The sequence below is a fragment of the Cimex lectularius genome, unplaced genomic scaffold, assembly GCF_000648675.2.
Source record: "Cimex lectularius strain Harlan isolate CLEC.00 unplaced genomic scaffold, Clec_2.1 scaffold35, whole genome shotgun sequence".
In the NCBI taxonomy this organism is placed as follows: Eukaryota; Metazoa; Arthropoda; class Insecta; order Hemiptera; family Cimicidae; genus Cimex; species Cimex lectularius.
The window spans coordinates 341,891-360,484 of NW_019392746.1; the positions used below are offsets into that span (position 1 = coordinate 341,891).

Consider the following 18,594-nt stretch of genomic DNA (forward strand, 5'->3'; position numbering starts at 1 on the left):
CTATGAAATAAATTGTTGGTTAAATTTTATGAGCAAAGCCGTGTAATAAATTGTTAGCTAAATTCATTCTATCAATAAATCTTATTCCGGTGTTTTGACCAATTTTCTGCCAAATCATTAGAATTAATTTTTTTAAATAATGAATTTTTGGTCTCGCTTAATTTTGTTTATATTAAAATAAGTATATTGTAATTAATATAACGGCAATAATACATGTAGTTTGAATAAAAATACAAATAAATACATGTAGTTCTTTTGTCTCCGACTGTACTCGATGCTACCCGACGAAAATCTGGACATTGGGGATGGCAGAGCGGAGAGTAGGGTAGTATAGCATCGGGCAGATGTGCACGTGGGTCAATCTTATGGAAAAATGGACTTTGGATTTGCGTCGGGTAGCATCGAGTAGCGTCGCATGGCGTTGCATCGGGTAAGTGTGTTCCCGGCTTAAGGGATCACGAGTTGCGTGTTCATGAAAGCAATGAACACCGGTTCATTTAATTCCTAACTTTCAAAAAAAAAATTGTTAAATTCAATATAACGGCAATAAACATATAGTTTGAATAAAAATATGAGTGTCCGGTTCTTTTGTCTTCGACCTTACTCGATGCGACCCGACAAAAATCTGGACAGTGGGGATCGCGTTGCGTAGAGTAGGGTAGCGATGCGTGGCATCGGGCTGATGTGCACGAGGGTAATACAATCTTAGGGAAAATTGGGCTTTGGATTTGCGTCGGGTATGTGTGGTCCGAGGGCAAGATTTTTTTTTATGTTCAGGCCGTTATCGTTAAACCATGTTTCAAGTTCATTAAGGAGATTTTATTTACATTTATACCGGCTAACAGATTATCATCAGCAAAACCAAGCAATATGAATATAGATATCATTGGTATATATGATGGACCAAAGGTGTCCTGTAACCGCCCTGGGCACCTCTGCTGATCCTCCAGAGGTCGGACGATGTGTCATTATGCTTAACTGCCTGAAATCTTCCATCTAGAAAAGAACATACAATGAACTTGCTGATACATTTGAGAAATTTAATTCTCGCCTCCACAGAAGTAATGCATTAATGTACAATGTAATTTAATTTAAGGCAAAGCATAATAAATGTGAACTGCACACAGTTGATAAGAATCAAGAAGAAGAACAAATAAGCAATTAATTGTATCAATAATTATTGGTATTCGGAAATTTTGGATTGTGAATACTAATTTTTAGTTGGGCTTGAGACCAATCACAATGTACTATCGACTGGTTTTTTTGTGGACTACCATTTTTCTAAGATGTCTTACATTGACACTAACGGTTCCAATGTAGCTGACAATCCTTGAAAATAAAATACGCAAATCATCAATTTTGGATTGATGGTCAATGTGGTTGGATGCTGACCTAAGGATGCTGATTGATGAAACCAATTGAGGAATTTATTCTCACGACTCCCGGCAAAATAGAGGATTGTTTATCGCCTTTTTTTTTCAGCGGCAATGTTGGAAAAAAAATATTTCGGCCGATATCAGAGCGCTAATCGTTTTGTTTGCCTTAACCATTCGACACGACACATGTGAAGGGAACAGAAGCCAGGTTGTTTTCGCTTCAGGTGGGCGTTTTCGTATTACGGATGATCTACGGTTTTGAATCCGTTAAAGTAAGTACATTTCAACGTTCTTATTGTATATGCACAAAATATTTAAACATAGACTCACCCGTACATATATGTCCAAATTAAAAAAATCAATACTAAATAAGTTCAGTAGACTTAGGTGACTTAGGTGAACCTTTAAAAATATTTGTTTTTCACTTGCATTTACCTATATTTACTCCTTTAATGTAATTAAAGTTAATTTAATTAACGTTAATAATTTACAAATTAAAGAAAAATAACAGATAGAAGTAAACATAGATTTTTTCAAAGTCGTTCGCTTTGTAGCTAACCTTTTCGTGACATTTGAAAGATGAGGGGGTATTTTTTCCGCTTATTTGATTTTATTATCAAATTGTTCGTAGTGATAAACCTTCGGGTAGTTTTTCATTTAAATATGTACGATATGTGTATGATTCCGTTATTATCTAAAAAACAACTTTCTCTTTGATTCAATATGGATTACTTGAAAAGTAGTGCAAACATGGTAGGTAAAGAAACGGTCTCGGAATTGTTTATTTAGGCGAGTAATGCTGGTGCATTTTCCAAATAATTCGTTCTCGTCTCTAAAGGCATTAAGTATTTTGTCAACCCTTCCACAAACGTTCGAGTGCAGAGTCAAAGTTTGTTTGTGCTTTCCTTCTTGCGATGGGAGTATTAAGTAACCTTTTTTTCCTTTGACACAATTTTTTTTACCGAAATATGCAGTTTAAGTGACAAGTTTAAAGTTTATTATAAATTTCTCTGTGTCTTCAATAAACGACGGCACAAGATAAAACGCGACTGTTAAAGAAAAAATTGAAACAAGGAAGAGATGTAGGAGATAATAAGAGAATGGGAGAGAATGAGGAGAGAAAGAGAGAGAGAGAGAGAGAGAGAGAGAGAGAGAGAGAGAGAGAGAAAGTGATAGGGAGATGATAGGTTTTAATTAACTACGCAAGGTTAGGTTTCCAGGACTTATTTACCACTTAACGTTATTTAAACAATATTTTATTCACATAACAAGGGAGAGAGAGAGAGAGAGAGAGAGAGAGAGAGAGAGAGAGAGTGAGAGAGTTGGACTGAATTGATTAAAGATGTTGGTAATTTTGGGATCCTTGGTTGACTCACACTTCACAACCTTCGCCACGAGAGGTCTTATTGTTGTCTTGTAAATTAAAATTTTCTTTCCAATCTACTTTTGATTGTTAGGTAATCAGTCTTTTCAATAATTTATAACATCGGTTTGTTTCTTCTCTTTTCAACTTTGTGTGGGGATTCCAAGTTAGTCTTTTATCCAGGAAAGGTCCAAGATAACGCACCTCGGCAGTGATAGGCAATGGACTCCATTTATTATATAAGTATATTATATAACTATATCAAAAGTCAGCAACTAAATACAGCAAACCAATAAGAAAGAATAAAAATTAGAACATTTTTTTTCCGCTTAAAAGTATTAAAAGTAGTAAGTAAAAAAGTATATAATAGAAGTATTTGATTGCATTACATAAATTACACGAAGAAAAATTTCATAAAACCGTACAAAAAATTATCAATTCTACATGTGACCACAGACTCGGTCGAAGGTCAACGAACACCATCAACTTTAAAATAATTAGAGAACCGAAAAATTAATTAACAAAGTTACAATTAAAATAAGTATTGCTGGAAGAATAAACAAAACTTGAATTCTAGAAAGAAGGACACTATTTAAAAAAGTGAAAAATAAACTGAATTAACGATAACTCCATCGGGTATTAAATGTGCCTTGATGTAATTTTCTCAATTTTCTAATTAAAATATTTTTTTTACAAGATTTCAATTTTTCAATGTAAAAGTGTTAATAAAATGCATTCCGTCAAGCAATAAATCGTTCTGCATTTAAATAAATAAACCTACAAAATCCGCTGGTGAGAAATATTAGGTACTTTCCATAATTAATTTTTTTATATATTTGTAAAATTTGACAAAAAGCTATGTCAATATTACGAATCGACTTGAAATTAAGTGATATATTCAAAGATTTAAAAGCTGGGACATTTATCGCTTACTCCTTGCAAGAAATCATCAATATGTTTCAATAGCATGCTGTAATTTATTAATAAAACAGATTTGTTAGTAAAAATTGAATAAAAATGTGAAATGTTTGTACATAGGTTCAGGTTAATTTACTGTTCTTTATAACGATAACTCAATTTTATAATAGAATGTAAAAAATAATAATACATAAAATAAAAATGTATAATATAAAATGGACTTGCTCACGTACAAACTAAAAATAAAGGGGAAACTTAAGTAAGAAGTTTAAACGAGGAAACACATACACTATATTCACAATTATAGTGAAAATTAGCACATGAAATCGTACCAATATCTCCAAGCATGCCGGTTATACCGTACCAGGATATGAGTATCTAATACATTCCATATTTGTAGGAGTTTTTCTCTTTCCAACACAACCGCACCAAAATATGAAAAACATATCTCATTCAGTATTCGGCCACGAAGTGAACACGTCCTCAGTAGCACGGGAATTGCAAAGATTACACTTTCCTGAGTCCCGCTCGATCCATAATGCTGACTTTAAATGTAACACCTCACAGCAAATTTTCAAAAGCCAGCGGAGCTCTATCAGGATTAGATCTTTATAGTCAGAATGCCGTGTCGTGTGTAAGTTCTTCGTAAATTTTAAAATATTCACTAGAAGGGCATTTTCTAAACGATTCTCCCGATGGTGGGCATTGGTTTTATTTAATAGAACAAATAAATGAGATATTCAAGAGGATATGATATCCAAAGTCAGGGATACGTTCTGGAGAAGTGTATGACAGTAAGCAAACTACGAGATTTTGCTGTTAATAACTTCAGCAGTTGATATCCTAGAAAGATTTGTATATAACATATTCAAAATGGACTCTTAATGTATAAATGAAATTTGGTTTTACAGCAGTTTTCAGAAATAGTTGGTAATTTGGAGTCGGTGTAGGCAATGCAAACAAATTTCTAATAATATATATTTGCTCTTTTTCAAATGTCGAAAGTTTGAAAGCCCCATATCTGACACAAGTAACACACCATTTAGCCTTACATACGCGATAAAAATAGTAAATTTCGTTTTAAGGGGTATTATATTTTGTAAAATTAGGCGTGACCAGGTTTTGTGTAAAACTACTTTAGCAATGGAAGCTTTTACTTTGAAGTGTGCATAATAAATGTGGTGTTAATATAACACCCAGATACATATATTCAATTACTATCTCTCTCCTTTCTTCTTTAAAAACACATTTTTCTAAGAACGGGTTTTACCTCCTTTTTTGAAGATCATTATTTTAGATTCCCTCCAAGGTGCCTTTTTGCAGTATTCTTCCATAAGATTTATTTTCTCTGTAGAACAATATATACTGTCTGCCTATATCACTATATCGCCTATCAATATTGATTTTCACGCCTCGGAAATGTATACTACCTTCCAAGACAGTGGGACGGCCATCGAAAAATAGAGAAAATAACAAGGGGCTTAGTAGACAGCCCTGACTAAGTCCAGACTGAAACCGAAAAAAAATCCGAGATGTCTTTTTGACCCCTTACCCCAGAAGATGTAACCAAAAACTTTACAATTACCATTTAACAAGGTACAAAATGAACTTTTTTTGCTTAAAATAAATTTCATGCAATTAGTGGCATGTGGAAGACAGAAATGTGCATAACTGTCTTAATAAAGAACGTATTTGGGGTGGTGGGCGTAATGTTATCCATATTTGCTCTCAGATTGCCTTCCATAAATGTTCACCAACCGCATTTGAATCCAGTATTGTAGAAAAAGGGAAAAAACACCCGAAATGCAACGAGCACCACGGCTGTCCCGCCCCTGTTCGTGAAATAAATTGAAAAATTGCCTATGACAATATAGCGACTCCATTGCTGAAACGACAAGAGAAAGGCGCTTAGCAACAAGTCCAGAACGGGAAAAGTACCGGCGGACTTACGCGCATGACAGTCCCGTTCGCGGCGTGGCGAATTCAACGGACAGAATCACACAGTATTTCGGCAGACAGGCCGGTAGGAGTGACCCCACCTAAGGCAAGTTCTCAAATATCACGATGATCACGATAAATATACAAATACATTTTATTTATTAACTGTATTTTTGTTTTGTAAGTGTGAATTATCGTGTAGCATGCCAATTTTTGTCTCATTTTAATTTAGTTAGATTCAAATGTGTAGAAGACGGTACAAGCTATTTAGCATAATAATTTTTAATTTAAAAAAAATAATTCCTATAAAAATGTAATCGTTTAATAATATGTTTTCAAGGATTGCCAATATTGAAAATATTTTGGATAAATTTTCTTTATCGAGCCAACGTTTCGATCTTTATTGAGATCATCTTCAGGGCTCCAAGTGTATGTTTTCCGTGTAGATGTCACTAAACACCACACATTTTGGATAAATCTAAACTTCTCCAGAATTTATAAAATATTTTTTCAAAAAGAAGTAATAAACCTCATCTAGAAAGGGTTGCATTTAACTCAAATATTGCCCAAAAACAATACAAATTTTAATAGCATCTTGTCTTTACATAAACGTCATTTTCAGCTACTCATTACTCACGGCTTAAATTACTAAATATTCAAGTTATTTTTTCTTTTGTCTGGCCCAGATGCATTCCAATCCAGTCAGGCGGACTCTACATAAAAGATATATGGGAAAAGGTCCTTACAGTGGACCTTATGTTCTGCCTCCTCTCCATCGCGTCGGTATTTTTTTTTTTTTTTTTTTTTTTTTTTTTTGCTTCGGCATCCATAGTTTAATGAGCCACCAAGAAAATCGATTGAAGTCATTTCTGGGGGATAGGGGCAGTTGTTTAAGTATTATATTATTATCCAAATTATGTAATATTATGTTTATATGTGAAAGTATTAATAAGTATAATATAATGTTAAATATACTTATTATATGCATATATAAAAGTTAAAATACCTATTTTCAACCGGCTAGCCTTTTCCTAGTTATTTAATATTTACACAGGGAACATATATAATCTTGAATTAAAAAAAAATTGATTATTTAGCAAATGTAAATATATATTTGCTTCGACTAACCTTAAATTATATCCTTCAACCTTCTCTCACTCTCTCTTTACCTCTCTCTACGTCTTTCTTCTTTCTTTCTCTCTGTCTTTTTATCTATTTAATTTCTTTCTCTCTTTGTTTATCTATTCTTTGTAACTTTTAACAATTTACTATGTTATATATCTCTCTATACCTCTCTCTCTCTCTACGTCTTTCTTTCTTTCTCCCTCTCTCTCTTTCTCTCCGTCTTTTTATCTATTTATTTTTCTTTCTCTATTTGTTTATTTATTGTTTGTATTTTTTAACAATTTACTATGTTATATAGATTTCGTATCATTTCTTCAGTAACACACACATTTCTCTCTCTCTCTCTCTCTCTCTCTCTCTCTCTCTCTCACACACACACACACACACACACCGTCCCTAGCTTTCCAATATTTTTATTTTGTGAAAAATGATACATAACTTTCACAAAATGTTTAATTTCAATTACATATCTCAAATTGATCGTTGTCCATATTTCTCTCACTCTCTCTCTCTCTCACTCTCTCTCTCTCTCTCTTTCTCTTTCTCTTTCTTCCTCTTCGTCTTTCTATTTACTTTTTCTCTCTTTATCTATCTATATATCTATTATTGTTAGCACGGGGCTTCCCAAACTGTGGTTACCCCCAGAGGATCCGCGACGACCTTCGAAAAAATAAATATTTACAAAACTAAACGTAGAATTAATAAATAAAATTAAAAAACTAATAACAATCAGCACTGAAAACGAAAGTTTTTTTTTATTTTGCAGCAACAATCATTGTGTTGCATGCTTTAACTATGTAACAAATGCCAGCCTTTTTTAAGAAAGTTTTGGATGAGTCTGTTCAAATTATTAATTGAGTCAAGTTCCGGCCATTGAATTCAACACTTTTCACCTATGTGACGATATGGGAAGTCTTCATCCCTTCTTGTCCATATAGAAATGGGGTGGCTGTCTCTCGATTAGAGGAATTACGTACTGAAGTCTTATCTTGTTGTTAGACCACATTGTCAAATTGGACGACGTTTTCAACGTTGAGTAATTCCAATGAATATTGTTGTATTTATCAGATATTTCTATTAAACGAATTAGTTGGGTCTTTCTCTTCAAGGGAAGAGTATCACAACTTTCGTTGCTAATGTCAGAGCGCATTCAAAAGAAAAATCAAGTTTTGTGTTGAATCTGTTTAGAAGGAAGAAGTGGAGGGTTTTCCAGCGTTAAATGATTTATTTAAAGAAAAATTAGAACTTGCAAACCGCAAGGTGATTGATGAAATATGTGAACACCTTCGATGTTTGGAGATCTCTTTGAGCACTACTTCTCAACGGCTCGATGTGCAATGCTGCAAGACTAAGCTAATAAAGTAACTTCTTCGTCTATCTTCAAGTGAATACACATGTTTGATAGGCATTACTTCAGAAACTACTTTGAAATCGACATTCAAGTCCGTTACTTACCTCTATGTTTGGCTCCGTCTGGATAACAAAAAATTTCAACTGCTCATTGAAAAAGCAAAACTCGCTTTTCTTCCATTTGCCACAACTTACCTATGCGAATCTGTTTTTTCTATCTACACAGCCACCACACCGAAGCTGCCTTTATGCTGGATGGGACATCCGTCTCCAGCTATCAAATATTAAAACCAACATCTCCAAATTGTGCAGGATAAAACAACCACACTCTTCAAATTAATTTATTAATCATTCATGTTCAAATTATTACTTTTAGAAATTGAGTCGAGCTTCACATTGCGATTGATTGCGTTCTGTCCAATTTGATTTTTGTATTTCGGATTTTATATATAATCCATTACATTTCGTGGTCCAATTGACCAAATAACTTCTTTCAATTAATTATTATTTATGTAAGGTATAGGTTGAAATATAAAAGCTAGTGTCATGAGCGGGATTCGACCCCACGACCTTCGGCTGAATACGCCGCTGAACTAACCACTTGAGCCATCGTGACTTCGATCCACCAGGACATCAACTCCCCATCTCAACCTACCTTTCGAATTTTCCCTCTTTTTTGCCATTTTTCAAATTTCTTATAATCAGGTTTCGATTATCGGCGACAAATGAAATGGCCGCGGAGAGTTCTTAGTGAAAATATACTTCCTTTTACTTATTAAATTTATTATATTTCGTGGTCTGGTTGACCAAATACCTTCTTTCAATTAATTAATCTTTATGTAAGGTATTGGTTGAAATAAAAAAGCTAGTGTCACGAGCGGGATTCGAACCCACGACCTTCGGCTATATATAATGTATATAATTAATAATATTTGTATATAATGTTAAGTATGTCAATGAAATGGGTTTTTTGTCATAGTGATATCAACCTCACCTAATTAGGGATGGACTAATTTATAAAATAATTTACTATATATTAAAAGTATCTAACTTTTAGTATCTACACTTGAATGAGACGGGACTTCCCTGGATTTTGTTCTGTGAAAGGGGTTCGATGGTTAAAAAGTTTGGGAAGCCCTGCTTTAGCAATTTACTATATCATACAGAGTCTTCTTAACAATTTTAGATAGCGACAGAAATATGTTTAAAAATATTCTGTAAATTAACATCTATACGTGCTTTGTTTAATGTTTAATACATCAATATAAAAGTTCGTTCGCAATGAGTCGCAAAAAAATGGACGTGTGTAGGCTGTTAATACCCATTAAGCCGCAAAAATCTGAATGCTAGATTGAAATTAAAACCAATAATGACTATTGTGTAAACAAAACAAAAAAATATAGGCTAAAGCTGACTTTATTAATCTCGAAACTTTTATGCACCAACTTCTCCAAGTTCATTCCATTACACCTCACGCATTTTCAAACAGGATCCTTATATCCTGCACTGTCCCATCGGAACTCGTAGATATTGGGCTGCAAAAACACAGGCACCCCGAGGGTTCATATAACCTCGTATTTGAAATACCCTCGTTAAAAAAAAAACAGATTGAGCTGTTTTCATAAGTTCCTATTTCGATTTTAACCTGTTTTTCATCTATTAAAAATTCTCTTATCAATAACAATTAAACCTTCCATATCACTTAAAACCTTGTTTATTGAAATTATCATTCCGCGTTTCATTATTATTTAAGGGATAAGCTCATAATATCATTACTAACATAATATCAATATTAACTCTGACACGAAAATATTTTATAATTAAGTTAAATAGATTTAAATGTTTTATTTATTGTCAAATCGTATTCCAAGTTTTATTATATATTTATGAAACATATGAGAACACGCATATATATACAATTCAATAGATATTTACAGATAATTAGCCATACGAACGCACGGTAAATATAAATTGCACGGGGCGTCGGTGGCCGCAACGGTTTAGGCGTTGACACGGCGCTCATGACTGTAAGGTAAAGGACCCGGGTTCGAATCCAGCGGCCCTGCATTCGAACCCGACATACTTACAAATGTTTTTTTTTTGTTTGTTTTTTTTCAAAAACACCGGCAACCCGAGGGTTGATATAACCTCTGCTGTTGCGAACCCTCTTAAAAGAAAGAAAGAATATAAATTCGGGAAAATCAAATGCAATATTTGAAGAATGGAATAGAAATAACTAGATTCTTCCACAAAGCCCATTAATGAAACTCTTTTTTTATTTTAATGTATCTGTGAATACTTGATATTTCATAACTAAAGCACTCAAATGTTCACACTAATAATTACATTCTTTCAAAGGAAGAATATTATTTCAGGGAACGTATAAAAGGGCTCCCAAAAATGCGACCACATTGCTTCACATGCTTCAGGTATCGAATCAACTTTTAATCATATGAAGAAGAAAATTAATTTTATTCATGGGCTTTGGGCCACCTTCGATAACAAAGAAGTTCAAAATTTGGCACAATTCTTGTCAATATGAATACAGAAATAATGATTTAAATAAACTAGCATAAAAATAAATTAAACATAATAAATTACGTAAGAGGGGGGGGAAATTAAGCATACCGAAACAACAGTAAATTAAGTCTTTTCGATGGTTAATTGAAGGAACAGCTGATAGTGAAACAGACGGGACATAATGGAGGAAAATTTGAGGCACGGCGAATGAAGTGAGGGATGGAATTCCAGAGGTTGTAAGAACGGGTAAGGAAGGAGCGACTAAAACCGGTGGATTTGTATGAAAAAGTAGAGATAAGAAGTACGAGGGGGACGAGGTGTATAAAAGACTTAAATGTTAACGGATTATAAATATAGAAAATGAAACGAAAAGAATTTTTTTGACAGAAGAAGGAGTTAAGGAAATATAGCCTGCGATAGGAAGGTAAAATCATTTCAAACTACGATGCATATTGGACAATGAGACCTCTTTGAGAAGATAAATATGAACCAAAAAAATTATTATTGTTCATTAAGTCATAGAAATGATAAATGGTGGAGTGAGTGTGTTGTTCAATCTTTTTAAAAAGATAGTTCCTACTCACAGTAAGTTGTTTTCAACGATGTGGATTTCAAGTTAGTAGCTCATCATCAGGTTGAAATTGTTTAGAACCACGTCTTTCGACATAAATTGTAAGACTGAACCCGCCGATCCACTGGCTACTTTTAAAAGCCGATAGTTATCATTGAACATCAAAAATACGTTTCTAATGTTGAAGAATTTCTAAACGACAACGAGTGTAAAGAAATAAAAAAGATACCACCTAATTAAAAACTAGAATTCAAACAGTGATAAAAAAAAATAGTGACTTTTTATTCTCAAACGATCAATATGTAGTTAAAAAACTGATACCAATGAACCCAAAAACCCCAATGTTTCACGGTACGGTCAAAATTCACCAGGAAAACAAACCTATAAGACCAGTTGTGTCCTTTTATAATTCCCCATGCCAATAACTCGGCATTACAATTGATAAAATAATTAAAACACACCTGTTTCAAACTTACACTCGATATTAACAACTCTTTAGAATCAATAAAAAAATTGAATAACATCGATTAACCTACAACTGTGTTTTATTGTCATGTGATGTTATGAAATGAAAGGGTTACCAATGGGTCTCCATTAACCCCAACTTGTGGCGAAATATTCATGGATAATTTTGAGAAAAAAAATCAGATCAAACAACAAACTAATTAAGTCTGTTCTTTTTTGGAAACGCCATGTAGACGATATTTTCTGCACATGGTCGGGAACATTATAGGACCTCAATGAATTTCTCTAATTATTTCTTTACACCCTAATATAATTTTACATTTGAAATTATTTTTAGACCTAAAACTGTCCATATTAAACGACCTAATTTGAATAGACTTATATAGAAAACAGACAACTACTACACATGCCACTATGATTCTTCTCACCATGGACGCACAAAGCTCCTGGTTTCATTTGGCTCATAGACCCTATGTTAAAACTCCCATTAACACTTGCTAACTATAAAAAGTGGGCCGGGGGATTGGTGGGTTCCGTCTTGCAATTCATGTTGAGAGATGAGAGACTCCTGTTACCTGATGATGATGAGCTGTAAGCTTGAACTTCACTCGGGATAAGCTTGAACTCGGGTCGCAATGTCATTTATCATTGAGGTTCTTGAGTGTGAGCACCTGGCACATAGGCCTTATCACACGTTTAGATTCTCAAGTTAGGAGCGACTCTCCTCCGCGCACGGAAAATCTGCTTCTTCCATGAGCTTCGGTGTAGAAGCCCACATCATCTGCAGCATGCTGCCGAGTGTTGACTTCTCCCGTTCTCCGAGGGGGTGAGTTAACAAAGTGCACTTAGTGCCGGGCGTAAAGTGATACCCAAAAAGTGGTCAAAATGGATCTGCCAAGTCTCCCACGCACTCCCTAGATAGAGACGACAACGTTATCTCTCTGGGTGTAGGGGTTCTGCTAGCGTCGAAACTTCCGGATGCACTCCGACCGCGGTTTCGATTTTAGTGAAATCTCTAACCACCCCCTAGAGGTAAAGGCAGCCCAGGCGACCACCACAGAAAAACATCCGCCAGCGTTGTCTTAGCTCCTCGACGGCTACACGCTGTCGGCAGTCCGAGCCTTCCGATTCTCACGAGGTCGGGAGTTAATTCGGAGGTCATGCATAAGTACACAACCTCTGCAAACACCTACAATTATGGAATTTTTCCTGTAGCATCATACGTCCAAATACTTCAAAAAACTAAACAATCCGGTTTTTATAATTTTTCGACTTCTGTCACTTTTCTTTTGGGTGTGCGCTATGTATGGGTAAACATGTGCATATATGGGAATAATTGAACCTAAATCAAAAATTGAAATCCGGATGTTGAAAACAACTAACTGTGAGTAGAAACTATCTTTTTAAAAAGATTCTTTGAATCTGTTAACAAGCTCGCTGGTGAGTACACCGCAGATCAACCAGATATAATCGAACAGGGGAAGCACAAGAGAGGAAACCAGGAGTTTGCTGGTACTGATTGGATGAGTTGGCATGGAAGACTGATTTAGCGGAGGGTGGAGAAGCAGCGATAATTATAATCACTATTATGTTGTAAAAGTGTTGTAAAGTCTATGTGCCGTCCATACTTTACACTAAAGAGGGTATGCTTTTTTCGTTAGTTTTAAGAAAAACATCTTTAATTTTCATATGACATAATATTTATAGTGTATAAAAATAATTTACATTGTTGCTACAACTTTTCTAAAATCACACGTAACATTTAACATATTATTATTATTTTTTTTTTTTTTTTTTTTTTTTTTTTTTTTTTTTTTTTTTTTTTTTTTTTTTTTTTTTTTTTTTTTTTTTTTTTTTTTTTTTTTTTTTTTTTTTTTTTTTTTTTTTTTTTTTTTTTTTTNCGCCCCACAAACTGTGTGGCCTCGAGAGGGCCCGCCGCGATGCCCAGCACGGTAACCATCCAGTCGCCAGCTGGCAGTACTAGGCATCACGCCATTATACACGAGGTGATAGGACAGCCTCCCCGGTGGCTATTCCGGGGTTCGGGTCCCTGTACTACCTCGCGGCCCGGGAGTGCCGTAACCCAGTTTTCCTCCTGTACCCTCACAGCTGCAAGACCCATGGACACTCAAGCAGACCGGGAGACCGACACCTCCAGATGAGGACTGTGTGTTGTTGGTGTGGTGTGATGTGCACGGTGATTTGCGTTTGTTATCTTCGGGTTCCGAGGCCCTTGGTCGCGTGCATCGGCCTGTGTGTTGGTGGTGAAATGCTGACGGAAGACCGAACACCGTCCAAGTCTCCCGCCCTCACTCCACCAAGTGTTAGGTGTGGCGGAGTTATGTCCGTACTGGGTCGCCAATCCCAGGACGTGAGACTTTGAGTTCGTCTCAAGAACCTTCCTAGGGACGGTAGCCCTAAGGTGTATATAATGAAAATGTACTTGTGTCAGTGTAGGTGTATGGGTGTGTTATGTGGACGCAGTTTACCCTCATGCCCGGGAGGCTTTAACATATTATTATTGGTCTGGTAGAGTAAGATTTAACAGTAGAGTTAAACTCATAAAAATGGAAAAGCCAAGAAAATAATACTTTCTTTGTGACTGAAAAAGTTTATTTAAGAATTAAATTATACTGTCCAGGTTTAGCCGTTGAGAGGAAAAAGATCTAACGAGGTGAAAGAAAAACCCCTAAAAGGTTTTCTGCAAATCATTCGATCTAGCTTGTAAATATAGAAAATCCTCCTTTGACATCGCCTTATTATTTTAACTTTCTGAATATAATCTTCGAAGCTTACTATATTAACATCGAAGGTAAACATTTGTTTGCGGATTCGTCCCTTAATGAACTGAAATGTAATGTGTTTTTTTAAATTGGAGAGTGAAAGAAGAATTTATTGTGTGAAGCTTTGCAATCAAAAGAAATCACTTTAGTCCTATTGATTACCTCACTCACCTAAAGTAATTTCAATTTGCCTTTGTTCGATTTATAAGGTAGCAATTTTTTTCCACGATAAGCTGTATACAATTTACAAAGAGTAGTTAACACCTCAGTGATAATAATCTGTTTTATATTAATAAAATAGCCTAATAGAGTTAATAGCTTCTCAGTACATAAAACAGACCTTTGAAAGAAGAGTGTATAATCAGAATAAGGAGAGAAAATGTAAGACTACTATCACCGATGTTGTCTTTTCAACTTATAAACAGTTGAAGGAATTCAAAATATTGTAAACCAATGCTCAAATAAGCTATCTAATCAACCACACCTCGTTGAACTCGCAAACGAAAATGAACTAAAATTATTCCAAAGCTATAATGTGAGCCGAAATTTGACTGAAATAGTTAAGCTAAAATTATAACATATTATAGTAATTATTATTCGGAGATGCGATCTGGTGTGACGTAGATTTTAGAAAAACTTTTCTTTATCGTGCCAACGTTTCGATCTTTATTGAAATCATCTTCAGAGCCTGGGATTTACAAATATTGTTTAAATTTAACAAATACATGTAGGTTGTGGAAAAAAGAAGAATTGATTCAATGCAAAAAAACAATATTTTTTATATTCAATCAAAGTATTTATACTCACTCAAAGTGTTTGTTTTCTGCGTAATTGCGTCATTCTTGAGAGTCATGTTGAGAGGCTGTTTTATGGTTACATACGTTGGATTTTGAAGGGTGGGGATGGAAGTCGGGATAGAAATTATTTTTATTTGAGGAGTCGGCTTCTTCGAGGTGAAAGAAGCCGACAATGGGAAATACGTGGGAAATGGTTCGGTCTAATTATCCTGTCAGGATTATACAGACGGGGATAATTAGGGAAAGGAGAGCCAAATTGTTGAAGAATTAGACAACGTAGAAATGTTTTATATGTGGAATGTGGTGATTGTTTTATATGTTATATTACATGTTTTCTGTGATGTGATGATGATATATGTATGTTATCGATATTGAATTTGATTAATGATATAAGCGTAGCTGCAACTGAGTTTACATGTGTCTGTTCTGTAATTGATGCTGTGTTTATTTCTGTTAAAGTAAACCATTTCTAAAAAGTTACGTTTATGTTTGTTTTGTTTTGTGTGTAATATTTTTGGATTGTTGAAGTCGAAATTGTGTTTGTGTTCAAAATGGTGGATAGCGAGTGCTGTAGGATTTTTTGCAATCATGGATAGAAACGTTGGCACGATAAAGAAAATGTTTTTCTGAAACCTACATCACACCAGACCGCATCTCACGATTTATGAATAATCATCGTTTAACAATCACTAATCACCACACATAGCATTTACTGTTTTTTTTTTCTTCTTGACTACCATTTTTCTAAGATATCTTACATTGACCCTAACGATTCCAATGTAGCCGATAATCCTTGGAAAGTTACGTTTATGTTTGTTTTGTTCTGTGTGAATATTTTTGGATTGTTGAAATCGAAATTGTGTTTGTGTTCAAAATGGTGGGTAGCCAGTGCTATAGGATTTTGCTTGGGTTTTTTGCAATCATAGACATGTTGCTTTACTCTCTTGTCCAGATATAGGGATGTAATATCGATGTAAGTTGCCGGGCTCTACACGACCTCAAGAATGATACAATTACGCAAACAAGCACTTTGAGTGAGTATAAATACTTTGATTGAATATAAAAAAATTTTTTCATTGTATAAATTCACTTTTTCCACATCCTACATGTATTTATTAAATTTAAACAATGTTTGTAAATCCCAGGCCCCGAAGATGATCTCAATAAAGATTGAAACGTTGGCACAATAAAGAAAATGTTTTCCTAAAACCTACGTCACACCAGACCGCATGTCACGATCTTCAAATTAACTAACGGTCACTAAATACCACACTTATTATAATAAATTGCTCCACCGCGGTAGACGAGTAGTTAGGGCGTAATATTCGTAATTGACACACTAGCAGTTCTGGGTTCGAATTCCGGCATAGCCCATGCTTTTTAATTGAGAATAGTATTTTTTTTTAATTAATACGGTTTGACCATAGTCCAGGTCTCTCCAAGGGTTGGACGTAAGCCGTCATATATGACACCGTACTTTAGCAAGTTTACTGTATTAACAATACAATTATAGTTTATAAAATACTCTTGGACGATTACATAACAATTTATTAGGTTTTTAGTTATTTCTCGACAAGTGGAAAACAAGATTTCATATTTCACGTACGTATTATTACCTCTAAATTCTTCTTTTCTCTCTTTCTCGAGAAGTTTTACACGCAGGCCTCTGAATCTCTTATTTATTGATTGATTTACTCCTCCCGTTCAAGTCGTCGTTATATCTCTGGCTGGGCCCTTTAATTTGTCTGAATCTCATTTTTGAGAAAAAAAAAAGCTTTTGTACACAGAGGTAATTTCATAAAATTAAAACATGTCTCATTTATAATATTACATCATTTAAAATTCTCTACTTACATTAATTAACTTAAAATTCCCATTTGTTAATTTTTCTCATAATAATGTATTTTGTAAATTAGTACATTTTTTAAATATTTTTCTTAATCAACATAGTAGCGCCTTTGATCTTTGAAAAAAGAGGAAGCGTCGGACTTACGACTAACAAGATTTAAAGGTTTAATTAAGCCTACCGTGTAAAAAAAAAATTGGAAGTTTTGCGGTGCAAAAGCAATATTTACAAACTCTAGAGCTTGTTTGTTCATTTTCCTAAGTCATTGACAAATTTTCATTAAAAAAAACTAATATATTACCAAAAGTGAAAGTGTGTAATTTTAATTACATTACCTAAATGTATTTTTAACAACCGTATTAATTAAGGAGGGTATGACCGAACCTTCCGCAGCATCGTTTTAATGAAATTACCCGTTTATAACAAAACCCCGACATTGTTCCGGTGTTTATCTAAACTCGTAACGGTAAACGTAAGGAGATTTTCGGGATAACCGAGTTGTGAAACGTTTTAGTGGCGTTTATACGCTTAGGCCCGACGACGTAAATTTGTGTGGAATAAAATCGTCAACTTACGTCTAGTAATTAGTCTTATATGTATGCAAGCTAAATTGTTTCATTACTAAGCCAGCAATAATTCCTATGTGCCAACATACAACAGGAAGTAACAAATTCTAATTCGAGACGAAAAGAACATTGCAAATTGTTGTCTTTTATATTTATCGATCTTCCAATCTCGTTATAGATACAAAATACAAACAAATCTATCGCTTTCTCTTGATTTTGCTGAACAACTAACTAATGCTAATGTTTAATTGTCTATTTAGGGTGAACATATCTGAACATGTAAAACTGTGGTTGCAACCCCCTCACAAGAAACCTTTTATTTAATGGTTTTGTACATTATAAAAAGAGTATTGTTGTACCACAGTAATAGGTTACAGGCTTACAGCTTTGAAAGAATGAGACGTCTTAGTGGAGCGCTTTGGATTTTAGAATGGAGAATCGATTTGCAATGGGTATAGGCACATGTCGGAATTGAGGCGAATAAGTAATCAGATTGATATGCAAAACTAGCCGTAGATCAGTTTTTGTCTATTAAATATCGGGAAGTTCCACTATAGTTTGGTGCCTCTCCAGCAGAATTTGTAACCATGAGAGGTTGAAGCAGTTCTTCAGGAGAAAACGAACATACAGCTAACGCACACCTAAAGAACACGGGTGTTCAGTGGCCATAATTGAATGGAATTGAGAATAACAACAGCTACCACTGTCCAGAATGTACAGTGCAGACATGGCCTCAAAGGCCGTACTCATCAGTTTTTTATACGGAAACATTCAGAATATTTAAGAAAAGCAATTTAGGGGGGCGTCTGGGGCCGCAACGGTTTAGGCGTTGACACGGCGCTCATCACTGAAAAGTAAAGGTCCCGGGTTAGAATCCAGCGGCCCTGAATTCGAACCCGACATACTTACAAATGGGCTTTTTTCAAAAACGCCGGCAACCCGAGGGTTGACATAACCTCTGCTGTTGCGAGACCTC

The 18,594-nt window shown here is 34.7% G+C and overlaps 1 protein-coding gene across 1 annotated transcript in view; it reads left to right on the forward strand.

Moving 5' to 3' along the window:
• Positions 1 to 1,592: 1,592 nt before the first annotated feature.
• Positions 1,593 to 18,594, forward strand: part of LOC106669343 (atrial natriuretic peptide receptor 1) — a 93,614-nt gene continuing 76,612 nt past the window's right edge. Inside the window, exon 1 of the mRNA XM_014398759.2 lies at positions 1,593 to 1,648. Within this exon, the coding sequence (XP_014254245.1) occupies positions 1,622 to 1,648 (27 nt within the window). The 5' untranslated portion in view covers positions 1,593 to 1,621. The remainder of the gene's footprint in view (positions 1,649 to 18,594) is intronic.